Below are 22,214 nucleotides of genomic sequence, written 5' to 3'. Positions count from 1 at the left end.
GATTTTACGCTTGTTTTTGATCTCAACATTCCCCTCTTTGAACACCTAACCTCTCTTCTGCCCTTATCTAAATTCAGTGAACATGACCCAGTTTAGTTACTAACACTACCTGTGTGCCATAGGACGTTTATTTCATTTCAGTTTCTGGAGACTCAATTTTGTCATCTGTGAAGTACCATAAAGAGGATAATCCTTGTGCCACCTGCTTTGCAGGGCTGTTGCAAGGAAAGTGTTTTGTAAGCTTTAATGCACTGTCTGATACATTGTTATAACAAACTAATAGCTAACTATAATTCAACCATACATAGTCTTTTTGAGGAATTTATACATTAGTAAAGAGAATAATACAAATGTGCAATTAACTCTTGTGTAATAAAATGTAATTTTATAATTGAGAGGCAGCAGGGTCTAACAGACTGAAAGCAGACCTTGGAATCAGGAAGGCCTGTGTTTAAGTACTGTCTCTGACACATTCTGACTGTGGCCTTTGACACATACTAGCTGTGATCTTCTCATGAATGAGACCCAAGCAATTCTCTTGGGTCTATTAAGTTGCAGAGCTTTTCTTAATCTGCATTTGTGAGGGAGTTTCTTCTCTGGAAGTTCTTTCTATATGACAATGAAATCATGAGTGAGACCAAAAATAGGGTAGGAGAGGTCAAAACAGAATGATTATAAAAAAAAAAGATTCAGAGAGAGAGAAATCACTTTTAGCTGGAGAGATAGTAGAAATCTTTATAAAGGAGGTGGGTGACTGCTGAGCTAGACCCTGAAGAAGGGAATGTTTTCAACAGGTAGAGATGTCGAGGGATGTCATGCCAGGTAAAGGGAACAGTGGGTATAGGAAAGTATAGAAGCAGGAATATGGTATATAATATCAGGGAATGATGTGCAATTGCAGAATGTGGGAAGGGAAATAAAATGCAATAAGACTGGCAATGTAAGTTTAGAGCCAGACTATAATAAATTGAATGCCAAACCAAGGAATTTTTATTTGATTTGATAAGAAGAGGAAGTGGAGAAGGTGGGAAGTTATAATGGGAGACAACATGGCATTGTAGCTAGAGGACTAGGCCTATATTCTAGAAGACCAGTGTTCAAGTTCCACCTCTGATGCAGAATGCATGCATTGATGGTACCACAAGTCCAGACCAATAAAAGGGAGACATTTAAGAGTTTTGAGGGCAGGGATAATGTGAGCAGGTAGGCATCAGAACTCATGATATGATTAAGCAGTAGGACTCTGGAGTGAATAATAAGATTAGAGGCAAGAGACCAATCAGGAAGCTATAAAAATAGCCTAAGAAAGAGTGAAAGCTCAAGCCAGAGTGGCATCAATGTGAATATCTTTGAAAAGGACATTTTCAGACAATTGTACCATCCAGTAATTCTCTCTGCCAATTGCTTTTTTGATCTGTCTGTCCCACTAATTTGTAAATAATGTTGTTTCTTCTATTGTCATATTGAATTACTATTTACTTTTTGAATTATTATTTAATTTGTCTTTCCAGATAAATTGTGAGGCATTTAAACATAGACTTAGTATCTTAATATTCCTTTTTGTTGCCTCTGATGCATATTACATTATACTCAAAATGTTTCCTGATCAGTTGATCAAGAAATTGCAGAGATAGTCTTAAAAAAAATTTTTTTTGGCCAAAAGCCAAGCCATTTTGAAGGTGTATCACTATTTAGATGAAAAGATCCAAAAATGAAAGCGCTCTCATTCACTTATCCAATAATCACGTTTAATAAATGATACATGTTACAATTGACATACTTTGGTGTTGATTGAATTTCAGATATCAACGAATGCTTGGAGGACAGCAGTGTTTGCCAGGGAGGAGACTGCACTAATACTGAAGGTTCTTATGAATGTACTTGTTCCAATGGCTTCCTGCTAATTAACAATAAGGAATGTCAAGGTACTGTGTTATTATAAAGTTCGTTTTGTTCATGTTTCTTAGCTTCTATAGTGTTTCCTGGCTATGAGCTAACACTGTTACATGTTTACTTTTATTACTTGGGGCTAGTTGAGTTTAGGCTTACTGCTATCTCTAAATCTTACTTATTTGTTTATAAATTAGCTTTATAAATACAGATGGTTCATATTGTCTCTTGCCAAGATTCTTTCCACTGCAATATATATTGATTGCACTCATTCACTAGAGACTTTGATTCACCCCTTATTTTTTAAGTCTTCCATCGACATGCATGCCCCATCTTCTCTGATGGATCAAATGTCCCTTTTCTTGAATGCCACCTTTTGTCTAATACCTACTATTTCTCTGTGAGGCACAGATTTTCCAATAATTCTGTCCTCAATTTTGCCTGTAACTCCTTTAATCATACTTATTTTATATATTTTATAATTTTTTTCAAAAATAATTTTGCCTTCATAATTGCATTTATGCCTCACAACAATCATGTGATTAAGATAGGGAAGAGATTGTTTTCATTTTTTACTTCATTCATTCATATAATTCGTTGCTCTACACAGAAGAGCACAAATCAAATGAAAGCCAGAATTGAGCCATATCAATCTTTCCTATCCTTTGACATTTCTTATATTGTTATTGAAATGTTACCACTTGAATTTTTGTTTAATTTGTCTTGTCTCTGTAGATAAACCCTAAGTTTCACAAACATAGGAATTGCATTATAGATAAAGACACAAAGATGGGGACAGCTAGGTGGCACACTGGATAGAGCACTGGCCCTGGAGTCAGGAGGACCTGAGTTTAAATCCAGCCTCAGACATTTGACACTTACCAGCTGTATGACCCTGGGCAAGTAACTTAACCCCATTGCCTAGCAAAATGAAACAAAACAAAAACAAAGATGCAAAGATATATTGAGGCTATATGATAACATGGCATGGTGGAAAGGGGACTGGATTGGGAAATAGGAGTCTTAGGTTTTAGTAGTCGCAGTTCCACTATTAACAAACTCTGTAACCTTGGGCAAGTCACTTCAACTCTGGGTCTCAATTCTCTCATCTGGAAATGAAAGGATTAGAAAAGATGAACTCTTCCTGCTCCAACAGGATGGATTCTTTGACTCAATCAGAATTGAGTCTGTGACTCAGTGCTGGGCTCAAGGATAGCAGACAGATCTTCTGACTCCTAATTCATTACTGTCTGCACAACACCTTAAAATCATTCCTCCATTTCCCTCAATCCTTTCCTGTATTTTTCACCCTGAAAATTTACTGTAATATGTACTTACATGTTTTTTGTTATTTGATTCTCTTGAACTTCATAATATGCCATTAGAAATATAATTATGTTGAATGTCTTCTTATTGACATGTATAAAAGGCAAGGATGATTTCCATCAAGATAGCCATACATTCTCTAATAGCATGTATTCAGAGGCAGAGAGTTGTGTCCACCCTCTCATACATGTTTGAATAACATAAATAACTTATGTTTGGATCAGCAACAAGAAATAAATATTGAAAATATCTGCTGTGAGCTGCATAATGTAACCTTGTTATGTGTTACTTCTTTTCTTCACTTCGGGCCAAACTGGCTTTCTTGTTGTTCCTCATATGTTGCTTTGATTCTTGTTTCTTTGCCTTTATACTGGCTGTCACCCATGTCGGTAATGTACTTTCTTCCTCTTCGACTACATGTCATAGCACCCCTTAATTCCTTTAAAATCCATCTCCAGTACTGTCCTCTAGCCTTTCCTGATTGACCCATCTGCTTGTGACCTCCCTCCCTAATCTAACTTGCTGCTCTGCCATGGAACAAGATGCCAATCCCAGCTGAAGCTCATCACTTAGCATCTAACTTAAGCCTTGATTGACACCACCTCCATCTGCTTCCTCTTCCCTCTGAGTAAAGGGCCGGAGGGTGGCATAACAAACTTCTCTTAATGCCTTCCGTTATAGAAACTGGACTTTTGGCTCACTCTGGTCAGCCTGGTTTCAACTGCACAAGATACTCCCCTGGTGTCATCCTTTTCCAGCATCATTTTCCTAGCTCCTTTTGTGTGCTGTCTCTTCCCATTAGATTGTAAGCTCTTTGAGGGCAGATCTTGTCTTTTTTAATAATTGTATCCCCAGCTCTTAGCAGTGCCTGACACATAGTAGGCTCTTAATATTTTTTATTATTCTTTATATGCTTATATATTATATATGTATTTGATACATTTAGAGTTGGAAGAGAGCTTTGGGGGTCTTTTGAATCCAGTTCCCTTTTGTTTTACAGATAGATATTGAAATGGAGGCACAGAGAGGTTAAGTGACTTGCCCAGGGTCACACAGCTAGTCAGTGTCTGAGGTGGGGATTTCCTTTGATAGAATGTAAGCTTGTTGAGAGCAAAGGATGTTTTCATTTTTGCCTTTGTGGCCCCAGTATCTAGCACAGGACCTGACACTTAAGAAATTCTTATTAATGAAATTAATTGTGTACAAGACATTGTGCTAAGAGCTAGGGATTTAAAGAAAGTACAAAACATATTTTTTACCTTCAGGGTGCTTATAGTCTTTCCAAACCACTTTTGACAGATATCACAAGAATCAAATATATGATTGTGCTCCTCGAACTTTCACCAATGTTTTTATGAATTCCATATAACATTACTGTGATGCTAGATGAAAATGACTACTTCCATCTTTCCAACTCTTCAGACAAATTGCATTGGTTTTAAAATAACAGAGTAGTAACATTTAAGTTGTAAATTTACATGAATATATTTTCAGGCGTGCTTTGACATTTTAACAAAATGAACATTAGTTTAGACAGAAATGCCAAGAAATACAGAGCCTGTATCTTATTTCTTTTGTAGCTTGTGCAGCACACTGAGGCTGGGACATGGCACACTCCTTGTTCTCCACTGCCACTGCCAAGCAAGCTCTTTTTCTCTCTGTGTTTCCCTCTCTTTCTCTCCCTCTCCCTTTTCCCTTTCTTTCTCTCCCTCTTCTTCTTTTTCTCTCTCCCTCTCTTTCCTCTTCTTTCTTTCTGCCCCTCTTCTTTCTCTCTCTGTCACCTCTTCCCCCTTTTCTTTCCTCATTGCTCAGTAAACTTTTCTCATTTGTGGTTCATTCAGTCCCATTCAGCTACATGTTCTATCCCTATCTATTCTTCCAAATCAAGTCAATTCAACTGAATTCCATAAACATTTGTTAAGTACTGTCTATGTACCTCTATATAGTCCTTTTTGCCATCAGTCGTTTGCAGAATATATATTCTGTTACAGTCTTTAATTTGATAGGAAATTTCAAGCATTTGTCTCACCATCTTCTCTTTTGTCTCACTTAGGCAAGTAGGTGTCACAGTCTATAGCAATGAACTTTCAGTCAGGAATATCTGAGTTCATATCCTGTCCTATACCCTGGGTGTGGTGGTGGAGGCCTATAATCCCTTCTAATGGGGTTGCCGAGGCCGATAGATCCTTTGGGCTTGGGAGTTCTGAACTGCCATAGAGCTAAACCTGACAGGGTGTCCATACTAAGTATGACACCAATATGATAGGCCACCAAGAGTGTGTGTTGGCAAGGAGGGGACCATCAGGCTGCCCAAGGAAAAGCAATCTGGCCCCAGTCAGAAATGGAGCCTCAGGTCCAAATTCCCAGGCTAAGAGGGAGAGACTCAGTCTCAAAAAACAAACAAAAACACACTATCTGTGTGACCCTGGGCAAGTCACTTATCCTCTCTCAGTCCTAGCTTCCTCAGTTGTAAAATGGAAACAGTAACAGCAGCTGCTCAATAGAGTTTATGAGGATCTAATGAGATAATGTATGGAAAGCATTTTTCAAACCTTACTGTGCTATATAATTGCTTGTTCAGTTGTTTTCCAGTCACGTTCAACTCTTAGTCACTCTATTTAGGGCTTTCTTGGCAAAGATACTGGAGTGGTTTGCCATATCCTCTTTCAGTTCATTTTACAGATGAGGAAACTGAGGAAAACAGGGTTAAGTGACCTGCCCAGGGTCACACAGCTATTAAGTGCCTGAAGCCAGATTTGAACTCAGGAAGCTGAGTTTTCTTGTTTCTGGGCCCAGCACTCTATCCAGGGTGTCACCTAGCTTCCATAAAAATGCTAGCTGTTATTATTGTTAGTAACATCAAGTCATTGTTAAATTGATAACAATTCTTTGCTATATTGGTTACTGGTGATTTCCAGAGTGGATTAATATTTCTATAAAGAAAAATAAAATCAGATATGTTCAGAGCACATTAATTAATGTTTAAAGAGTAATCTCCTTCATGAGTAGCAGATTGACTTTGTGGTTCTCTCCCATTAATTGTGAGGCTGTGTGGTGGAGTGAGTAGGTCAATCAATGAACCAAGAGTCAAGAAGATCCACTTTCAATTCTACTTAGATAATTACTAGGTCAGTGACCCTAGGCAAGTTCCTTAACCTCTCTGTGCCTCAATTACTTCATTTGTAAAATAAGAGACAATGCCTGTAATTGCTAAAATGATGATTCACATTTTAAGAGTGTTAATAGTGTGGTAGGTAAACAGATTCTGAACCTATTTGAGTTTCAGATTTTGACTTAACTCAAGATTCTGTTGTGCTGTGGAATCTGGGACTGCTGAATAAGACCCAACTCAAATACAGTCTGGTTTTTAGCTCAGAGCTACTAGTAAGACTCGTTTAGAAATGCTTCAAAAAGTGTAGCCCAAATTGAATGCATATGTTTCTCTAGATCAAGATATCCAGGCTGGTTTGTTAGCAGTTTTCTGGAAAAACCCTGGGATTTATTTTGCAGTTTCTGTCATCAAAATTTAAGATTTTTTAAAAAGATCATTGGCTAATTAGTAACTTACGGAATTCTATGCCTGTTTTACCTAATTCAAAATAAGTACATAAAACTTTTAATGAACTACACTAAGGTGTAAGAAAAAACCAAGGAAATAAGATCTAGGGTAATTTTGTCAAGGGCCCCTGGTAAAGGGTGGGGAACTTGGATTTGATCCATGAAACAATGAGAAACAAACTGAAATCTTTGAAAAAGGCATGTGGCGTAGTTAGTATGCCTGGACGGAAAACAAAAGTTAGCCAGTGCTTGGAGGGAGTGATGTTAGCAGTAAGAATGAATTTGTAGTAGCCCAGGCAAGAGATTACCAGAGTTTGGGCTATGCTTTTTTAATAAAGATGAAAAGATAAGGGAGGATACAAGAAACTTTATAAAGGAGGAAGTGCTGAGCTTTTTCAGCAGGATGAGTATGTAGGGAAATAAACAGTGATAACTTGAAAATTGCTCTGTTCTTGTGTGAATTATCAGATAAATAGTACTTATGGTCATTATATTGTGAAAGGCTGAGTAGTATAATGGAGAGAACCCAAGATAGGGAATCAGAAGACCTGGGCTTAAATCTCAACTTGACTATTTAGTATTTTTTATCCTTAGGTAAGTTGCTTCCTCTGTAAGCCTAACTTTCCTCATTTGTAATATTAAGGTATTAGATTTGCTGATTACTAAGCTTCCTTTCAACTCTATATCTAATGATCTGTATGAAGTTGACTATAGGACAAGATTCTTAACCAGATATATTAACATCATAATCAGGCACATTTACATCTGGTCATGATACTCTAAAGGACTGGATGAAGGACAAAGATCTCAGGGCAAACGTATTTCTGTTATCTGAGTTTCTGAATTATCTGAGAGGCTTATATGTTCCTGCTGTATAGGAGAAAGATAAGAGACCAAGGATATGTGTTGGTCTTTAGGAGATAAGTTAATGGGAGATCTTTGACATAAAGACAGTATTCTCATGGTGTTGCCAGTGATGTTGGAAGTCTCCAACTGATAGATTGGGATGCATCATTTCAAAAGTTGTGAAGAGGTTGAGAAGGGTGAAAATGGAGAAGCACTTTTTGGACTTGAAAGTAAGCAGGCCCTCACTGACTATAGTAAGAATGGCTTCTCTCTTAAGGATAGAGGTCCTTAACCTGAAGTCCAATAGACCTAAAAGGGTATGTGGATAGATTTCAAGATCTACTGTAAGCTTGAATGGGGGGGGCACTTCTATTTTACGCACATTTAACAGAAATTAACATTTCCTTTGAGTAGGAATATAGTCAATAGATAGGGACATAGGTTTTACCAGACTGCCAAAAGGATCCATGACACAAAAAAGATTAAGACTCTTGCTCTTTGGTATTTAAAGTCCTTTCTAGTCCTGCTCCAGTCTAATTTTTCATACTGATTGCACATTACTCTTTATACCCTCTGAATTTCAGCCCAGTTAGCCCACTTGTTATATACCTTCTGCCCAACATTCCTACCTCCAGCCTCAGCACAAGTTGTCCCCCATACCAGGAATTCTCTCTGTTCTCATTTTTCCTTCTTGAAATTCATAGTTCCATTCAGGAATTGAGTATCACCTTCTTCAAGAGGCCTTTCATTATTCCCCTAGTTTTTAGTGCCCTCTCCCCCAAAATTGTTTTGTATTTGTAGATCCTGCATTTTTTTCTGTGTATATATTGTTTTCCCCAGTAGAGCTCTTCAGAAGTAGTGAATGCCTTATTTTTGTATCCTGAGTGAATAAAGTAGTGCCTGATCCTTAGTAGGGGATTAATAAATATTTAATGATTGATTAAACATGGTATAATGTAATTAATATTGTCAGGATATTCACACTTTGAGTATGTGTGTGTGTGTGTGTGTGTGTGTGTGTGTGTGTGTGTGTGTGTGTGGGACGGGGAGGTGATCCCCTAGGATCATACATTTAGAGCTAGAAAGGACCTTAGAGGTCATTTAGGACAACATACTTGCTTTACAAAGGAAGAAACTGAGACCTAGCATGGTTAATTGTTTACTTAAAGTTTGACAGGTAATAAGTGGTACATCCACTAATATTCCACAGTCTTTGTACTATACCATGCTGCCTTTCACTTAGAGAGTAGGAGAGATACAAGGTAGAAATGGTAACTGCAAGAAACTGTTGGTTCCATTTCAGTTTCATGAGTGTAGATGTAACCTGGGTAGTATGGTGAGTCTATGAAGTAAATTTAGGGTATTTTCAGGTTGAAGCAATAGTGGGACAACCAGATGATGTCTAGTAGACATGTATGAATATAGGAATGGAGCTAAGGGGGAAAGATAAGATTGGGCATGTAGACTTAGAAGTGATCCAAGTAAAGATGATAATTATACGATTGCATTGATATAAGAGAAGGCCAAGTTTAGAATCTTGTGGGACACTCATTTTTAGGGAATGGAGGAAGAAGATAAATTGGTGGAGGAGAGACCATGGAGAGAAGCAGTCTCCCCTGGCCCCTTGGCTTTCTGAACTCTGCTGTCTCCTGGTTCTTATCTAGCCTGGCAAGGGCTCATTCTTAGTCTTCTCTGAGGCTCTCTGATTTGATAAGAACACCTCAAATAATCCAAACATCAATTGCTGGACAGTACATCATGCATTGTCAACACCTTTGTAACACCTCAGGATCCTGGCTGAGTAGATGATAATCCCTCATGTTGAGGGAATGCCGCTAATAAAATAGGCTGAATAAATCTTAACTGATGTCTGAAAATGCAAAATATCTCTTCTGTAAACATATCTATCTTGAAATAAAACAAAGCATTCTTTGTCCAGTAAATATTTTCTAGAGGTTAGGCATCCTTTAATGGAGCATGTAGCCTAGCTACCACTCATAATAATACAACTCCTACATTGTGGCTTGTCTTATAGAGAGATTACTCTAGTCCAATTCCAAAATAAGTTCAATTTATTCTAACCACGGTAGGAGAGCAAAATTAGAGGAGCTTTATGTATACTGTGATTATGTAAAAATAGTAATAACTGAAATGTTAAAAAAATACAGAAATAAAAAAGGGGACATGGAAGCAAATAGGATTTTATTATTATGGCTTTATTAAATTGTTAATAAACTGCACTCATGGTTTTATGCACAGTAATTGCTGTTGTGCTTTTACATTTGCATCATTGTTTGATAGTAATCACTACAAATAGAATTTTTTAAATTAAAAAGGAAAAAAAAGAAAGGAAATTTCTACCATTGTCTTTAAGAGATTTTTCTAAAGATGTCAGTTACTGGGTCTTATATCTGATGTCACTGGAAAATGATAGAAGATTCCTTAATCACTTGTAACTCATTTTAAATTCCAGATATTAATGAATGTGAGCAAAAAGAGCTCTGTGGTCCTCATGGAGAATGTCTGAATACGGATGGTTCTTTTCACTGCATCTGTGAACAAGGTTTTTCCATCTCTACAGATGGCCAAACATGTGAAGGTAAGATGAGCAAGAAGAAATCTGGTAGAAATCACATAATAAGGCAGGCAGGTGGTTAATTTCTCTTTAAGTAGGTAAAGTCTCCAAGGCATTAGAGTATTCATAACATGGCCTCCAGAGCTGTATCAAGTGATTCATAGTTTGAAAGGACAGCTCAAAGGTTACAACGATGTGCCAATATGGTAACCTGAGGTGATGATTAGAGCAAAGACAACTTGGTTCTGTGATTGTTAACAGATTAATGAGATTTTAAAATGTGGGGGTGGAGAGAGCAGAGAGACCATAACAAAATGATATATCTGTAATATAGTCTGTTATTTGTTGATTATCTCTTTCAGTACATTTGTTTAAAAAATTTTTTTCTCTTTTACTTTCTCTGTGTGCTTGTCAGCAACAACTTTTTCCTTTGATTTCCTCTACACACTTTAGTGGTTTACTGGTAAAGCTTAGTATTCATTAGTTAGCACTTGTTGGCCCCAATGACGGCCCATCTATAGAAAAAGGAAGATGATTGGGTTGTTCTTGGCTACATCTTCATGCTTGCTAGGACATAGCACTAAATGTGCTAAGAAGACTTATATTATTAGATCTTTATTATATTTGGTTGAGAGTCAACATGACCTTGTGAATCTAAAGTTGGCCTCAGGATTGGAGAGACCTCTGTCTGAGGCTCTTTTCTGGCACAGGCTTGTTGTATGGCTATTGGTGAGGCATTGAGCTTAATGATTCGCAGGAAGCTCTTTGAGACCCTAGTTCCAGAGCAAAAGCTGAATGGCATTGGTAGACACAGTTTCCTACACCAATTAAATCACAAGTCTAGTCAGTTACGTAGGCTGTGCTTAATGCTGGGGATGCCAATACAAACCACAAGGTGCTTACATTCTAATGAGGCATCACAACAGGGAAAAAGGTACTAGAAAGCTAGGCAAGGATCAGGTGGCTAGGAGAGGAGATGGAGAAGTCCAGAGAATGAGACATGTCAGGAATGAAGAGAGCAGAGCTAAAGCTAGCTCTGCCAGCTCCAGAGTCCCTAGTGTGAAGAATGGTAGAAAATGCAAATAAGGCACCAGAACATTTTTCATAAAATAAACACGAACTGAGATGATTTTTATATTCATAAGTCATGTGAACAATTGCATATCTTTCTGAGAATCCAGGTTCAAATTTTCTTGTGGTTTGGAAGCATAGATGGGAAGGTTCTGCTAGGGATCACTGGAGTACCCCAGTTCTTGAATTGTAACTAAAGATCAACAAGAAAGAGGTGCCTGTTCTTACTGCTAGCACCACCAAGGAGTGATTGATTTCATCTGAAACTAATTACCGTGTTATGGAGAATAAACTGGGACTATAAAAAGCAGGCAATTGTTGAACTAGCTCTCCAGCTAAGTGGAGACAAAATATTGGTGCCAGACTTACTCTGAGCATGAGAGAACTGGACTTAGTAGTGTGGATTAGGGGATGAGGGAGGATTGAGGGAATCATAGTATGGGTTTGGAGTTAGGAAACCAAAGAAAAAGCATAATAATCTGTTATATGAACAACCAAAAAGAAATATTGTTTTCCTTGCTTAGAGCTTTATGATAGTGGTATATGTAGTGATCTGGTGCCAGAAGACCTCAAAAGGACATTGACAATAGATTCTTTTGGAAAGTTTACAATATTTCCTAGCCTAGGGAGATGAGGCTGGCCAGTCTGAGTCACTAATGCTGAAACTTCTTATAATCTCTGCATTACAAAAACCGCAACTCTGCTACTTTGCTTGGCTTTAAGTCAGTGGATAATAAAAGCTTTTTTTTAAATTCCCAATTATAATTGCTTGTGTTATGTGATTTAACTTTTTTAAAACATGCAGATCTGTTATTTCATTAGCACAGGGAGCTCCACATGAGGATACTTCTTCCACCAATCTGCAGATTGGCAACTATTCTGCCAGTCCTTTCAGAATTTTCTAGGGTACTGAGAGGCTGGGTATTTGCTTAGGTTTATACAGGTGGAATGTATCAGAAGTAGAACTTAAACCTCAGTCTTAATGATTCCAAGGCTAGTTCTCTATACTGTTCTGCCTCTCAATACTAACCATTGCAGCCTCTCAATACTAAACATGCTTCCTCTCAGTATTAGTGTTGTAAAATATAATCTGTCTTACTCTATTGTACATTCATGGACTTGTGGACTAAATCTTATTGATTCCATCCAATATGTATCACCATGTCATGAATATAGTAGGACTTTACAAAATGTGTTGAATCGAATGGGTTCATATAGCCTGTGTCAAGATCCAGGAGGTATTCACCTTTAGCTTTGGTTTAAGTTTCAGCCATTTGAATATAGTCCTTAATTGTAACCAGGATGTGGCTGCCACTACTCCTCTATGCCCTGACAGACTCACTTCTAAGCCTCCAGATAATCCTTTGTTGATATACCTTGCTCTCATGGACTTCCATTTGATAGTCACATAGTCTGACCACAGATCATTCGGTCCAATAATGCTGGGGAAGCATAGTGTGCTAATTGTAACTGAGCTAATTATCTTTCCTTCTCTGCTTTTTTTTTTAACTTTCCCATTTCTGCTAATGCCATCACCATCCTACCAGTCAAATGAGTCCAAAGGATGAAATGCATCTTTGGCTTCTTTATCTAACATACAAATCAGTCACTAATTCCTGTAGTTCTCTCTCCAATATTTCACTTGCATCCATCACCTCCATTTCTTTCCTAAAGTCATTACCATAAAGTTAAGGCACATATTAACTCTCCCCTGATCTGGAATGGTAGATTAGGAGAGCTGAAAGAATCCTTAGATGTCATTCAGTATAATTCAAAATATTGATAAAGATTCTGAAACTCAACATCAGTCAATCAATAAGTATTTAGAAAGCTCCTACTATATACCAGGTATTGTGCTAGGCTGGAAAGATAGGTTGGACCAGGTTATGTTCAAAGTTTAACAAAGCAGCTTGTATTTTATTCTAGAGGTAATAGGAAAACACTGGAATTGATTGAGTAGGGGGTGACGTGGTCAGAACTACATTTAAAATAAATCTCTTTGTCAGTAGTCTGGAAGGTGACCTGGTGTGGTGAAAAACTTTAGGAAGCTGTTGCACTAATCTAGGTGAGAGGTGATGAGGGCCTGACCTAAGAGGTTGGATACGAGAGATGTTGTGAAGGTAGAAATAGCAGGAGGAAAGGTAAAAAGTTCAATTTTAAACATGTTGAGTTTAAGATAGCTCCGGACTTCCAGTTTGAAATATCCAAATGATTAATTGATGATACAAGTCTGAAGGTGAGGGTCTGGATTTCAGATCTGGCAGTCATCTGCCATAGAGTTGTTGGTTAACCCATTGGTGATGATGTTTCTGAGAAAGAATGTATAGGAAGGACCCAGGCCAGAACCTTGGAGAACACCCAGAGTTTGGGTGTCTTATGTACATGATGAACTCCCAAAGGATGTTGAGAAAGGGCAATCATAAAAGTGAAAGGCAAACCAGGAGAGATTAGTGCCATGAAAATCCAGACAGTAAAGATTATCTTAAAAGAAAGGTTGGACATCAGTGTTAAATACAGCATGTAGTTTGAGAAGTTTGAAGACTGAGAAAATTTAACAGTCAGATTTGTCAGTTAGATCATTGGTAACTTTGGAGAGAGTGGTTTCAGTTGAGTGATTACGCTGAAAGGTAAATTGCAAATTGAGGAGTAAGGGAGAAGAAAGAAAGTAGAATATTTTTCAAAGAATTCATCTGAGAAAGGAGAGGTATAGCATGATAGCTAAGGGAAGTGACAGGGCTAGTAGAACTAAAGTTTCCTAACTACTAGGGCAGTGGCCTTTCTACTAGATGACTATTGGAAATGGCTTACTGATTTAATATAGACCTATGTCTTTCTCTTTCTAACCAATATTTGTTGTTCCCAGTTCCGTTCCTCCTCCTCTTGGGCACCAATCAAAACAAGTCTAATACTCCTTTCACACAATAGCCTTTCAAATATTTGAAGGCAGGTATGATAGTCTCTGTAAGTCTTCTCTTCTTCAATCTAAAAATTCGTGATTCATTCAGATGATCCCAATATACCATGATTTCTAGGCCTTTCATTATCCTGGTTACCCTTCTTTGTGAATTTCCCTTTACCTTTATGACAGTTCTCCAAAAATACTTAGAGTCATACCAAAGCCCATATCAAAGGCACTCCCAATATGCTAAACAAATTCAGCTCCATTATTCTTATCTCTTTTTAGTACATACCAGTTTTCTCAAATTAGAATGAGTCGTGGGCAGCCCTACTGACTCTCAGTAGAATTGCACCAAAATGATACAGATATGTTTTGTGTTTTTAAGATCTCCAGAGAAGTAGGTTCTATCAATGCTTTGACTATTTTTTGTGTTTAAAAATGTTTGCTCAGTCATTTTGAAAAATAAAAAGACACAAATGAAAATTAGTAGGCTTGGATAATAAAACTTTTAAAAAGCCATATGTCCCAGTAATTCATTAATACTATACAACTGTGCCCAGAGTCTACTAACAGTAGAGAAGGACCTAAAACCAGAAACCATATTTTCAAAACTTCGAAAATTAATTTCCCTTTCATAAGAAATAGGATAAAATTACAGCCAACTTTAGCCAAGTCAGAGTATATAAAAAAGAGTAGAGAGGTTTATCCTCAGGAGTGAAGTGTAATTTTTTTTATAAACAATGTAGCATAAAAGGAAAATTTTGAAGCCATAGTTGATGATTGTCCAAAAGTAATTGGTGGTTTTGTTGGCTTACAGGTAAAATTTTATGTCAAACACCAGATTAAAAAAAATATTTAAAATTTTGGGAAGGGGCAAGTAGGATACTAGTCGGCCTCTGCCACAGCAATAATCCATTTATTTTACACCTGGCTGGTGAAAATAACCATTTTTTAATTTTAGGAAAGCCACTTTCAGATCTGAACCTAAAAAGTAATGAGATCCTATTTACATATCTCTTATGTTTCCAAGAAAAAGGAAATTTCACTTAGTTCTAAGGCAAAACCAAAAAAAAGTTTTAAAGACCATATAGCATTCTGGGATGTGGCTTCCAGCTATAAAGTCTTCTTTTCTTCATACTAGTTCTTTCTGAGAATGTATTTATGAAAAAGTGAGTGAAAATGGCTGCTTAAATCATTAAGGAGAGTTGAAGAATTTTTTTTTTCTGGAAAAGACTCCTTTTGGACCTGGAATAAAGATTTTCCATGGGTTGTTTGATTATCTTCTGCATATCAAAGTTTTAATAAAGTTTAGCAAAATATTCAAGAGCCCATCCTAAGTTTTCATTTCTGACCTTTTAAAGTTTTAGAACTCTGAAAACTTCTCTTTTAGAAGGATAAATAAACAATATATGGTAGCTGAGTAATATTATATTTGACTACTAGAGAGTAGAATCGATAAATAGGTCTATCCTGGATGCTGTATTTTGATAGCTAGCCCATACCAAAGGCACTCATGTTCCCTGAGTCTCTCTTTTAGCCAATTCTTTGTTATCAATAGAGTTCTTCTTTGGTTAAAAATTTGTCTTTTCACAATCGATGCCTATTTGTGCTTTTAAGAGAATATAATGACTCCAAAATTAGTTGTAAAGTGTCTAGCAGGTAAAATATTAAATGATTAATTGGTTTTAACACAAGGGCACATTTTGCCACATTTCTCATAGTTAACCAATTGATCTCTATGACTCTGCTGGCACTTTTCCCTGTTATTTGTAAAGTGAGGCAAATTATAAATCAAAGAAAATTATCTATAGTCAATGCAAAAAAGGCTAGGTTTGGCATCAGAAGACTTGGGTTTAACACTCAGCTCTGTCACTACCTGTGTGACTTTGGGAAAGGTCACTTAATAAGTTAGTAAGCTCTTATTGGTAGATGTTTACCTGCTACATTCCAGGCCCTGTGCCAAGCTCTAAGAATTCAAATAAAAGAGTAAGATAGTTCTTTCCCTTGCAAAGCTTACATCTGCTACTATATTCTCCTTAATCTCTATGGCCCTCAAGTTTCATATCTGTAAAATGAGAAATGCAAATTAGATGGCCTCTGAGGTCCCTTCCATCTCTAGAGCTATGATCTTGGGAACTTTTATTTACCAAAAAATTCAGAAATCCTACTGCTATTCTGATCAACTACATTTATGTTTTCTTAGCCTATCTATACCATTGATGTGGGAAGGAGGGAAGATCAGTATAATAGTTTACTTTTTAGAATTACTTAAAGAAAAATAGCATACTTTCTTTAGCTTCCAAGATTTTTTGATTGAACTAGCCTTTAGTTTTTAGTTGTTGCAGTTTTGATCTGCAATAACAGATCACAGGTGTATATATGGTTGCCACATCCTAGAATAAATGTAATGGAATTGCCAACTGACTGCATCTCAAAATGAAAAGTACAACTGAATAGAGTATGTAAGCTCACATTTTCCATCAAAGGAACTTTTTAACAAGTTATGCTGTTAATAAAAACTAAGGGTAGTCACTTTTGATCTTCACATGACCCTCAGTTCTTCCTGTCTTCACTGGAGTGTGTCATTGTTCTATTTAAATTTTTTATTATTTATCTACTTTGTGTAATGTGTTTTATTTATATGTGTGTGTGTGTATTATCTATATTCTAGAGAAGAACGTATTTACTCTTCATATGACATATGAAATTGAGGCATCAACTTCTAATGTGTCCAATTTGAGTGAAAGTTACTAATTTATATAAAGGATTTTTATCATAATAGCCAAAAACCTTATAAAATGATATAAATAGAATCTGTTTTTTCCCCTCTGGGTTAGTTAACTCAACCTAAAATCTTAGCCCTAAATTGTGTGTGTGTGTGTGTGTGTGTGTGTGTGTGTGTGTGTGTGTGTGTGTGTGACATCTGGGTTATCAAAGTTAGAAGTCTTCAGAGACCTAAATATTGACATTGTCACTGCTACTGATGTTACTTATGGCCAAGCAATGATTGTGCTTGAGTTCACTCAGCAATTCTTTTCCTATGCATCTTGAACTGGATGTCTCATAGTCACCTTAAATTTAATAAGATCACAACTGAACTCATTATCTTTTCCCCTCCCCTCTTCCTAACTTCCTTAGTACTCTCGAGGGTACCACTCTCCTCCAAATCACTCCTGATCACAACCTAGGTGTCACCTTCACTCTCACTCACTCCCTATATCTAATCTGTTCTCAAGGTTTCTCTATTTTACCTAACATCTCTTACATATTCATCTTCCTCTCCTCTGACGCTATAACTACTGTGATTCAGGCCGTCATCATGTGTACAATCCAGGAACGATGGTAAAGTTGTACAAAATAACTATTTAGAATAAACACGTGGGAAATTCCAAACTAATTACACATGTGTTTATTGTGATGACACTTATTTAGTACAAGGGCAGTGTTGCATAGTGGATAGACAAAGGGTCTTAGACTCAAGAAGACCTGGATTTTAGCCTTGCCTCTGACACATCTCTTAACTTCTCAACACTCTAGGAAGCTCTCTAAGACTTTTAGTTACAGAACAAATTTCTGATTTGCCTTAGTAGAGGAAATTTCTACATCAGGAATTTTCTGTTGTTTTTTTTTTTAGGAATTTTCTTATAGTGAAATCACACGTCCACCTCACCCGAAGTGTTTTTATCATTAAACTTGTCTTGAAGACTTGTTTAAATGCAACATAATTTTAAAATCACAGCTAATTATTCTTGGCTTATAATATAGGACATCAGAATGTTTGTCTTGGATTGACAATACAAAGGGATAATAGTTGGACCCATAGTTGTAGATGATAGCCTGGATTGCTTCAGAAAATTACAAAACTCCTTTTAATGTTACCCATCTTCTCCTGGAAACAAAAGACTTGCCTTTTTCATACCAGCATTCTAGGGGGTGGAGCCAAGATGGTAAATAAGAGACAACCCGCTGAACTCTCTCAACATTCCCTTCCAAACAACTTTAAAATAATGCCTCAACTCAAATTTTGGAACAGCAACGCCAACAAAAGGTCGGGGTGAGACATTTTTCTGGCCTAAGAAAACTTAGGAGGTTGGGAGAAGTTTGTGACATCAGAGTGGAAACTTGTCTGGTCCTCGCACATGTAGTGGCAGCAGCTTCAGGAATTCTCAGTCCAGAGCTGATAATGGGGTCAGACAATTGGTCAGAAAGAGATTCCAAGGGGCCCTTTGCTGGCACTGGGTACAGCTATCATTGACTGGCAACTTAACTGCCTGTATATAATTCTGGGTTGCAGTTTCAGGCCAGAGACGAATGCTGGGGGTCGGTCACAAGGGAGCAGAGGCCCTGGTCACAGTTCCAATGCAAAGAGGAGTGCTGGTGCTTGTGGCTGAAAGAGACCAGGGATCCTTCCTGGGTAAAGACCAGAGTGCAGACTAGGAAAGCAGAGACCAAAGTCTCCCCACATAATACCACCTTGGAAGCACTAAAAAGTAGCAGAACTCCAGAACTAGCAATAGAAAAAAAAACAGCATGAACAAGCCTGAAAAGCACAAAAAGGTAAACATGAAAGTAATCACAGGGGTCTCAATAAAGTTAAACTGTTTTCATTCTAATATGGTAAGATGATACATGTGACTCTTAAGAACTTTATCATTATTAGGGTAGTTAAAAGAAGTTTATGTAGACAGAGGGCATGGATGTTAACTGATTATATTTGGAATGATCACAAAAAAAAGAATGAAAGGGTGAAAAAGAGGGAGACAGAGAAATGGGGAAATTTTTCTCACTAGAAGAGGCCTATAAAGAAGAGCTTTTACAGTGGAAGGGAAAATGGGTGGGGGGAAGATGGGAAGTGGTGGGCAATGCTTCCTCCCTCCCATCACTCTCATCAGAACTTGTTCAAAGAGGGAAGAGTGGGGGGAGGGGAATATATATATATATATATATATATATATATATATATATATATGTGCATATATATGCATGTGTATATACACATACATACACATACTCAGTTTTGCATAGAAATGGGAAATAAAAGAGGAAAGAGGTAAAAGAAAGTGGGGGGGTTATGGGAGATGCTAAAAGGGAGGACATATTAAGGGAGTCAGTGGTTAGAAGCAAAATAGACCTTTAAGGCTGGACAGGATAAAAACACAGAGAGAGAAGAAGAAACATGAAAATGGGATGCAGGGGAAAACACAGTAATCATAACTGTGAAAGTAAATAGAATGAGCTCACTCATAAAGCAGAAGTGGATAGCATAATAGATTAGAAACCAGAATCCAACAATATATTCTTTATAAAGAGACACACTTGAAACAGAAAGACACACACTGAGTTAATATAATAAAGGGTTGGAGCAGAATCTAATCTGTTTCAGGTAAACTAAAAAAAAAGGGAAGGGTAGCAATCTTGATCTCAGACAAAGCAAAATCAAAAATAGAGGTTTATTAATTAATTAAAAGGGATAATCAGGGAAACTACATTTTGCTAAAAGTGACCACAATGAAGTAATATTAAAATTTTTTTATAGCAAGCTTCTCTGATAAAGGCCTCATTTCTGAAATATGTACTGAGCAATAGAACTGAGTCAAATTTATAAAAATAAGAGCCATTCTCTAATTGATCAATTTTCAAAGGACATTAACAAGCAGTTTTCAGAAGAAGAAATTAAAACTATCTATAGTCATATGAAAAAAAGTTCTAAGTCACTATTGATTAGAGGAAAGCAAATTAAAACAACTCTAACCACCTCACACCTATCAGAAATGACAAATGCTGGAGGAAGTGAGGGAAAAATAGGTACAGTAATGCGCTTCTGGTGAAGTAGTGAATTGGTCCCACCATTCTGAAGAAACATTTAGAACCAGGCCCAAAGGGCTATAAAACTGTGTCTACCCTTTGACCTAGCAATACCACTACTAGATTTGTTTGTTTTTGGATCTTCAAAATTTTTTTTCAATCTAAATCTTATACTTTTCTCTAAGACCACTCAATTACTCAAATGCAGTTCTGATTTCCCCAATTTGGCTGTTCTTACCAGTTATCCAGATGGAATTAATTAATAAACCTCTATTTTTGATTTTGCTTTGTCTGAGATCAAGATTGCTACCCTTCCCTTTTTTTTTAGTTTACCTGGAAACCTATTCCAAATCCTAAAGAAATAAAAGGAAAAGGACCTGTATGTACAAAAATATTTATAGCAGCTCTCTTTGTAGTGACAAAAAAATTGAAACTATAGGGGATGCTTAATCAACTGGGGAACAAGTTGTGGCATATGATTGTGATGGAGTATTAGTGTCCAGTGAGAAGTGACAAGAGATGTGGTTGCAGAAAAAATAACATGCAAGATCTGTATGAACCAATGGAAAATGAAGGGGGAAAAACCCAGAGATCATTATACACAGTAATAGCAATGTAATGATGATCAACTGTGAAAGACTTGGCTACTGTGATCAGTACAATGATCTAAGACAATTCCAAAGGACTCATAATGAAAAAATGCTATCCACATCCAGAGAAGGAACTGCTGAACTCTAAGTGCAAATTGAAGTATAATTTTCTTCATTTATTTTTCTTGCTTTTTAAAAAATATGGCTAATGTGGAAATATTTTTCACATGATTTTACACGTATAATTGATATCATATTGCTTGCCTTCTCAGTGGGTGAGGGAGGGTGTGGAAGGGAGGGAGATAATTTGAAACTTATAATTTGAAAAGAAAACTATCAGAAACAAATAATAAATTAAGATTTTTTAAAAATGCCGGCACTCTACTGGTAGAATTTTCTGGCTTTAAGAGGACCTATAGTAGGGACCCTGTAGTTTCCAAAAGAATTTGAAATTGAGTATCATGAAGCAAAGGAGAAACACATGGTAAAATATGAATAGGTTGAGACTTACTACCAATGAAGAATGTTTGAGGATAGGATTAAAATATGTTATTGGGGAAACGTATGATAGGAAGAAAAGACGGGCAAATAAAAGGTGAGAGATACAGGTCAGTAGCCAGAGTGTGCCACTGACACTTTCATAATATCAGTAAGAATTTAGGATGGCCTCCAGGATTTTGAGTGGATCAGGTGATGAAGATAGAGGAGAATCTAGATAAGAGAGTCACTCAGTATGGGCATACATAGATGAGTTTCCATCTGGATAACTGGTAAGAACAGCCAAATTGGGGAAATCAGAACTGCATTTGAGTAATTGAGTGGTCTTAGAGAAAAGTATAAGATTTAGATTGAAAAAAAATTTTGAAGATCCAAAAAACTTTTCCTAAGGTGATGACAAATAAACTTCACAGGTCCAATGTGTTATTATGAAATTAGAACAGAAGGGACAAAATGCCTTAAGTTTTGTGGAATTCTATCCGATAATGATATATCTTGGTTGTTTTATTGCCTTTCTTTAAAAATATAAAAGGTGTTTGTTTTAAAAATGATTAATCCTCATTCCTTCCCAGTTTTTTTTAATTCCCCTAAACAATGTTGATTTTAATTTTTTTTCTTTCTTATGATAGATTCTGGTCTCTCCTGTCCACTTAATCAATGTTTACACAATATTTTATGAGTTCTCACTCTGGGGAATGAGTTTTTTTTAATGATGAAAAATACTTTGATTATAACTTTTGTAAAAAGATGTTATTTGATCAGTCTTGTGATAGTGTTTTTTTTTTCTGGATCAACATGCCCCCTCAAAACCCCCCCCAAAAAACCACACACCATCCCTCTTAATCTTACTTCAAAAGTTTTTATAGTGGTTTCCATACTAAGCACCAATAATTTTCATTCAAATTCAGAATTTTATTACCGTTCTCAAAGGTGTTCAAATACAAAGCACAGTTCATAATTATGTGGTTTCATTTTAATTGTATAAACATGTGGTACATAAAAGTGATTTCCCCATACCACCTCACCTGAGTCTCCATCTCACTTTTCCTTCTTCCAGATAGCACCATGTTTGTCCCATTTTAATTTCTGGCTTTATAAGGTGATTAAAGATACAGATGCCCTTTCTTGATATAAAACAGGAAGATTTTTGACTGAG

The 22,214-nt window shown here is 36.7% G+C and overlaps 1 protein-coding gene across 4 annotated transcripts in view; it reads left to right on the top strand.

Moving 5' to 3' along the window:
• Positions 1-22,214, top strand: part of LTBP1 (latent transforming growth factor beta binding protein 1) — a 467,907-nt gene that overhangs the window by 377,393 nt on the left and 68,300 nt on the right. For all 4 annotated transcript variants that reach the window (XM_020972349.2, XM_020972347.2, XM_020972348.2 and 1 more), the window contains 2 exons: positions 1,803-1,925; positions 10,094-10,219. In XM_020972349.2, coding sequence (XP_020828008.1) covers positions 1,803-1,925; positions 10,094-10,219 — 249 coding nt within the window. The remainder of the gene's footprint in view (positions 1-1,802; positions 1,926-10,093; positions 10,220-22,214) is intronic.

Source organism: Phascolarctos cinereus, unplaced genomic scaffold, assembly GCF_003287225.1.
Source record: "Phascolarctos cinereus isolate Bilbo 61053 unplaced genomic scaffold, phaCin_HiC Scaffold_2;HRSCAF=192, whole genome shotgun sequence".
NCBI lineage: Eukaryota > Metazoa > Chordata > Mammalia > Diprotodontia > Phascolarctidae > Phascolarctos > Phascolarctos cinereus.
The sequence above is the reverse complement of the archived record's forward strand: the minus strand, read 5'-3'. Positions and strand labels throughout refer to the sequence as shown.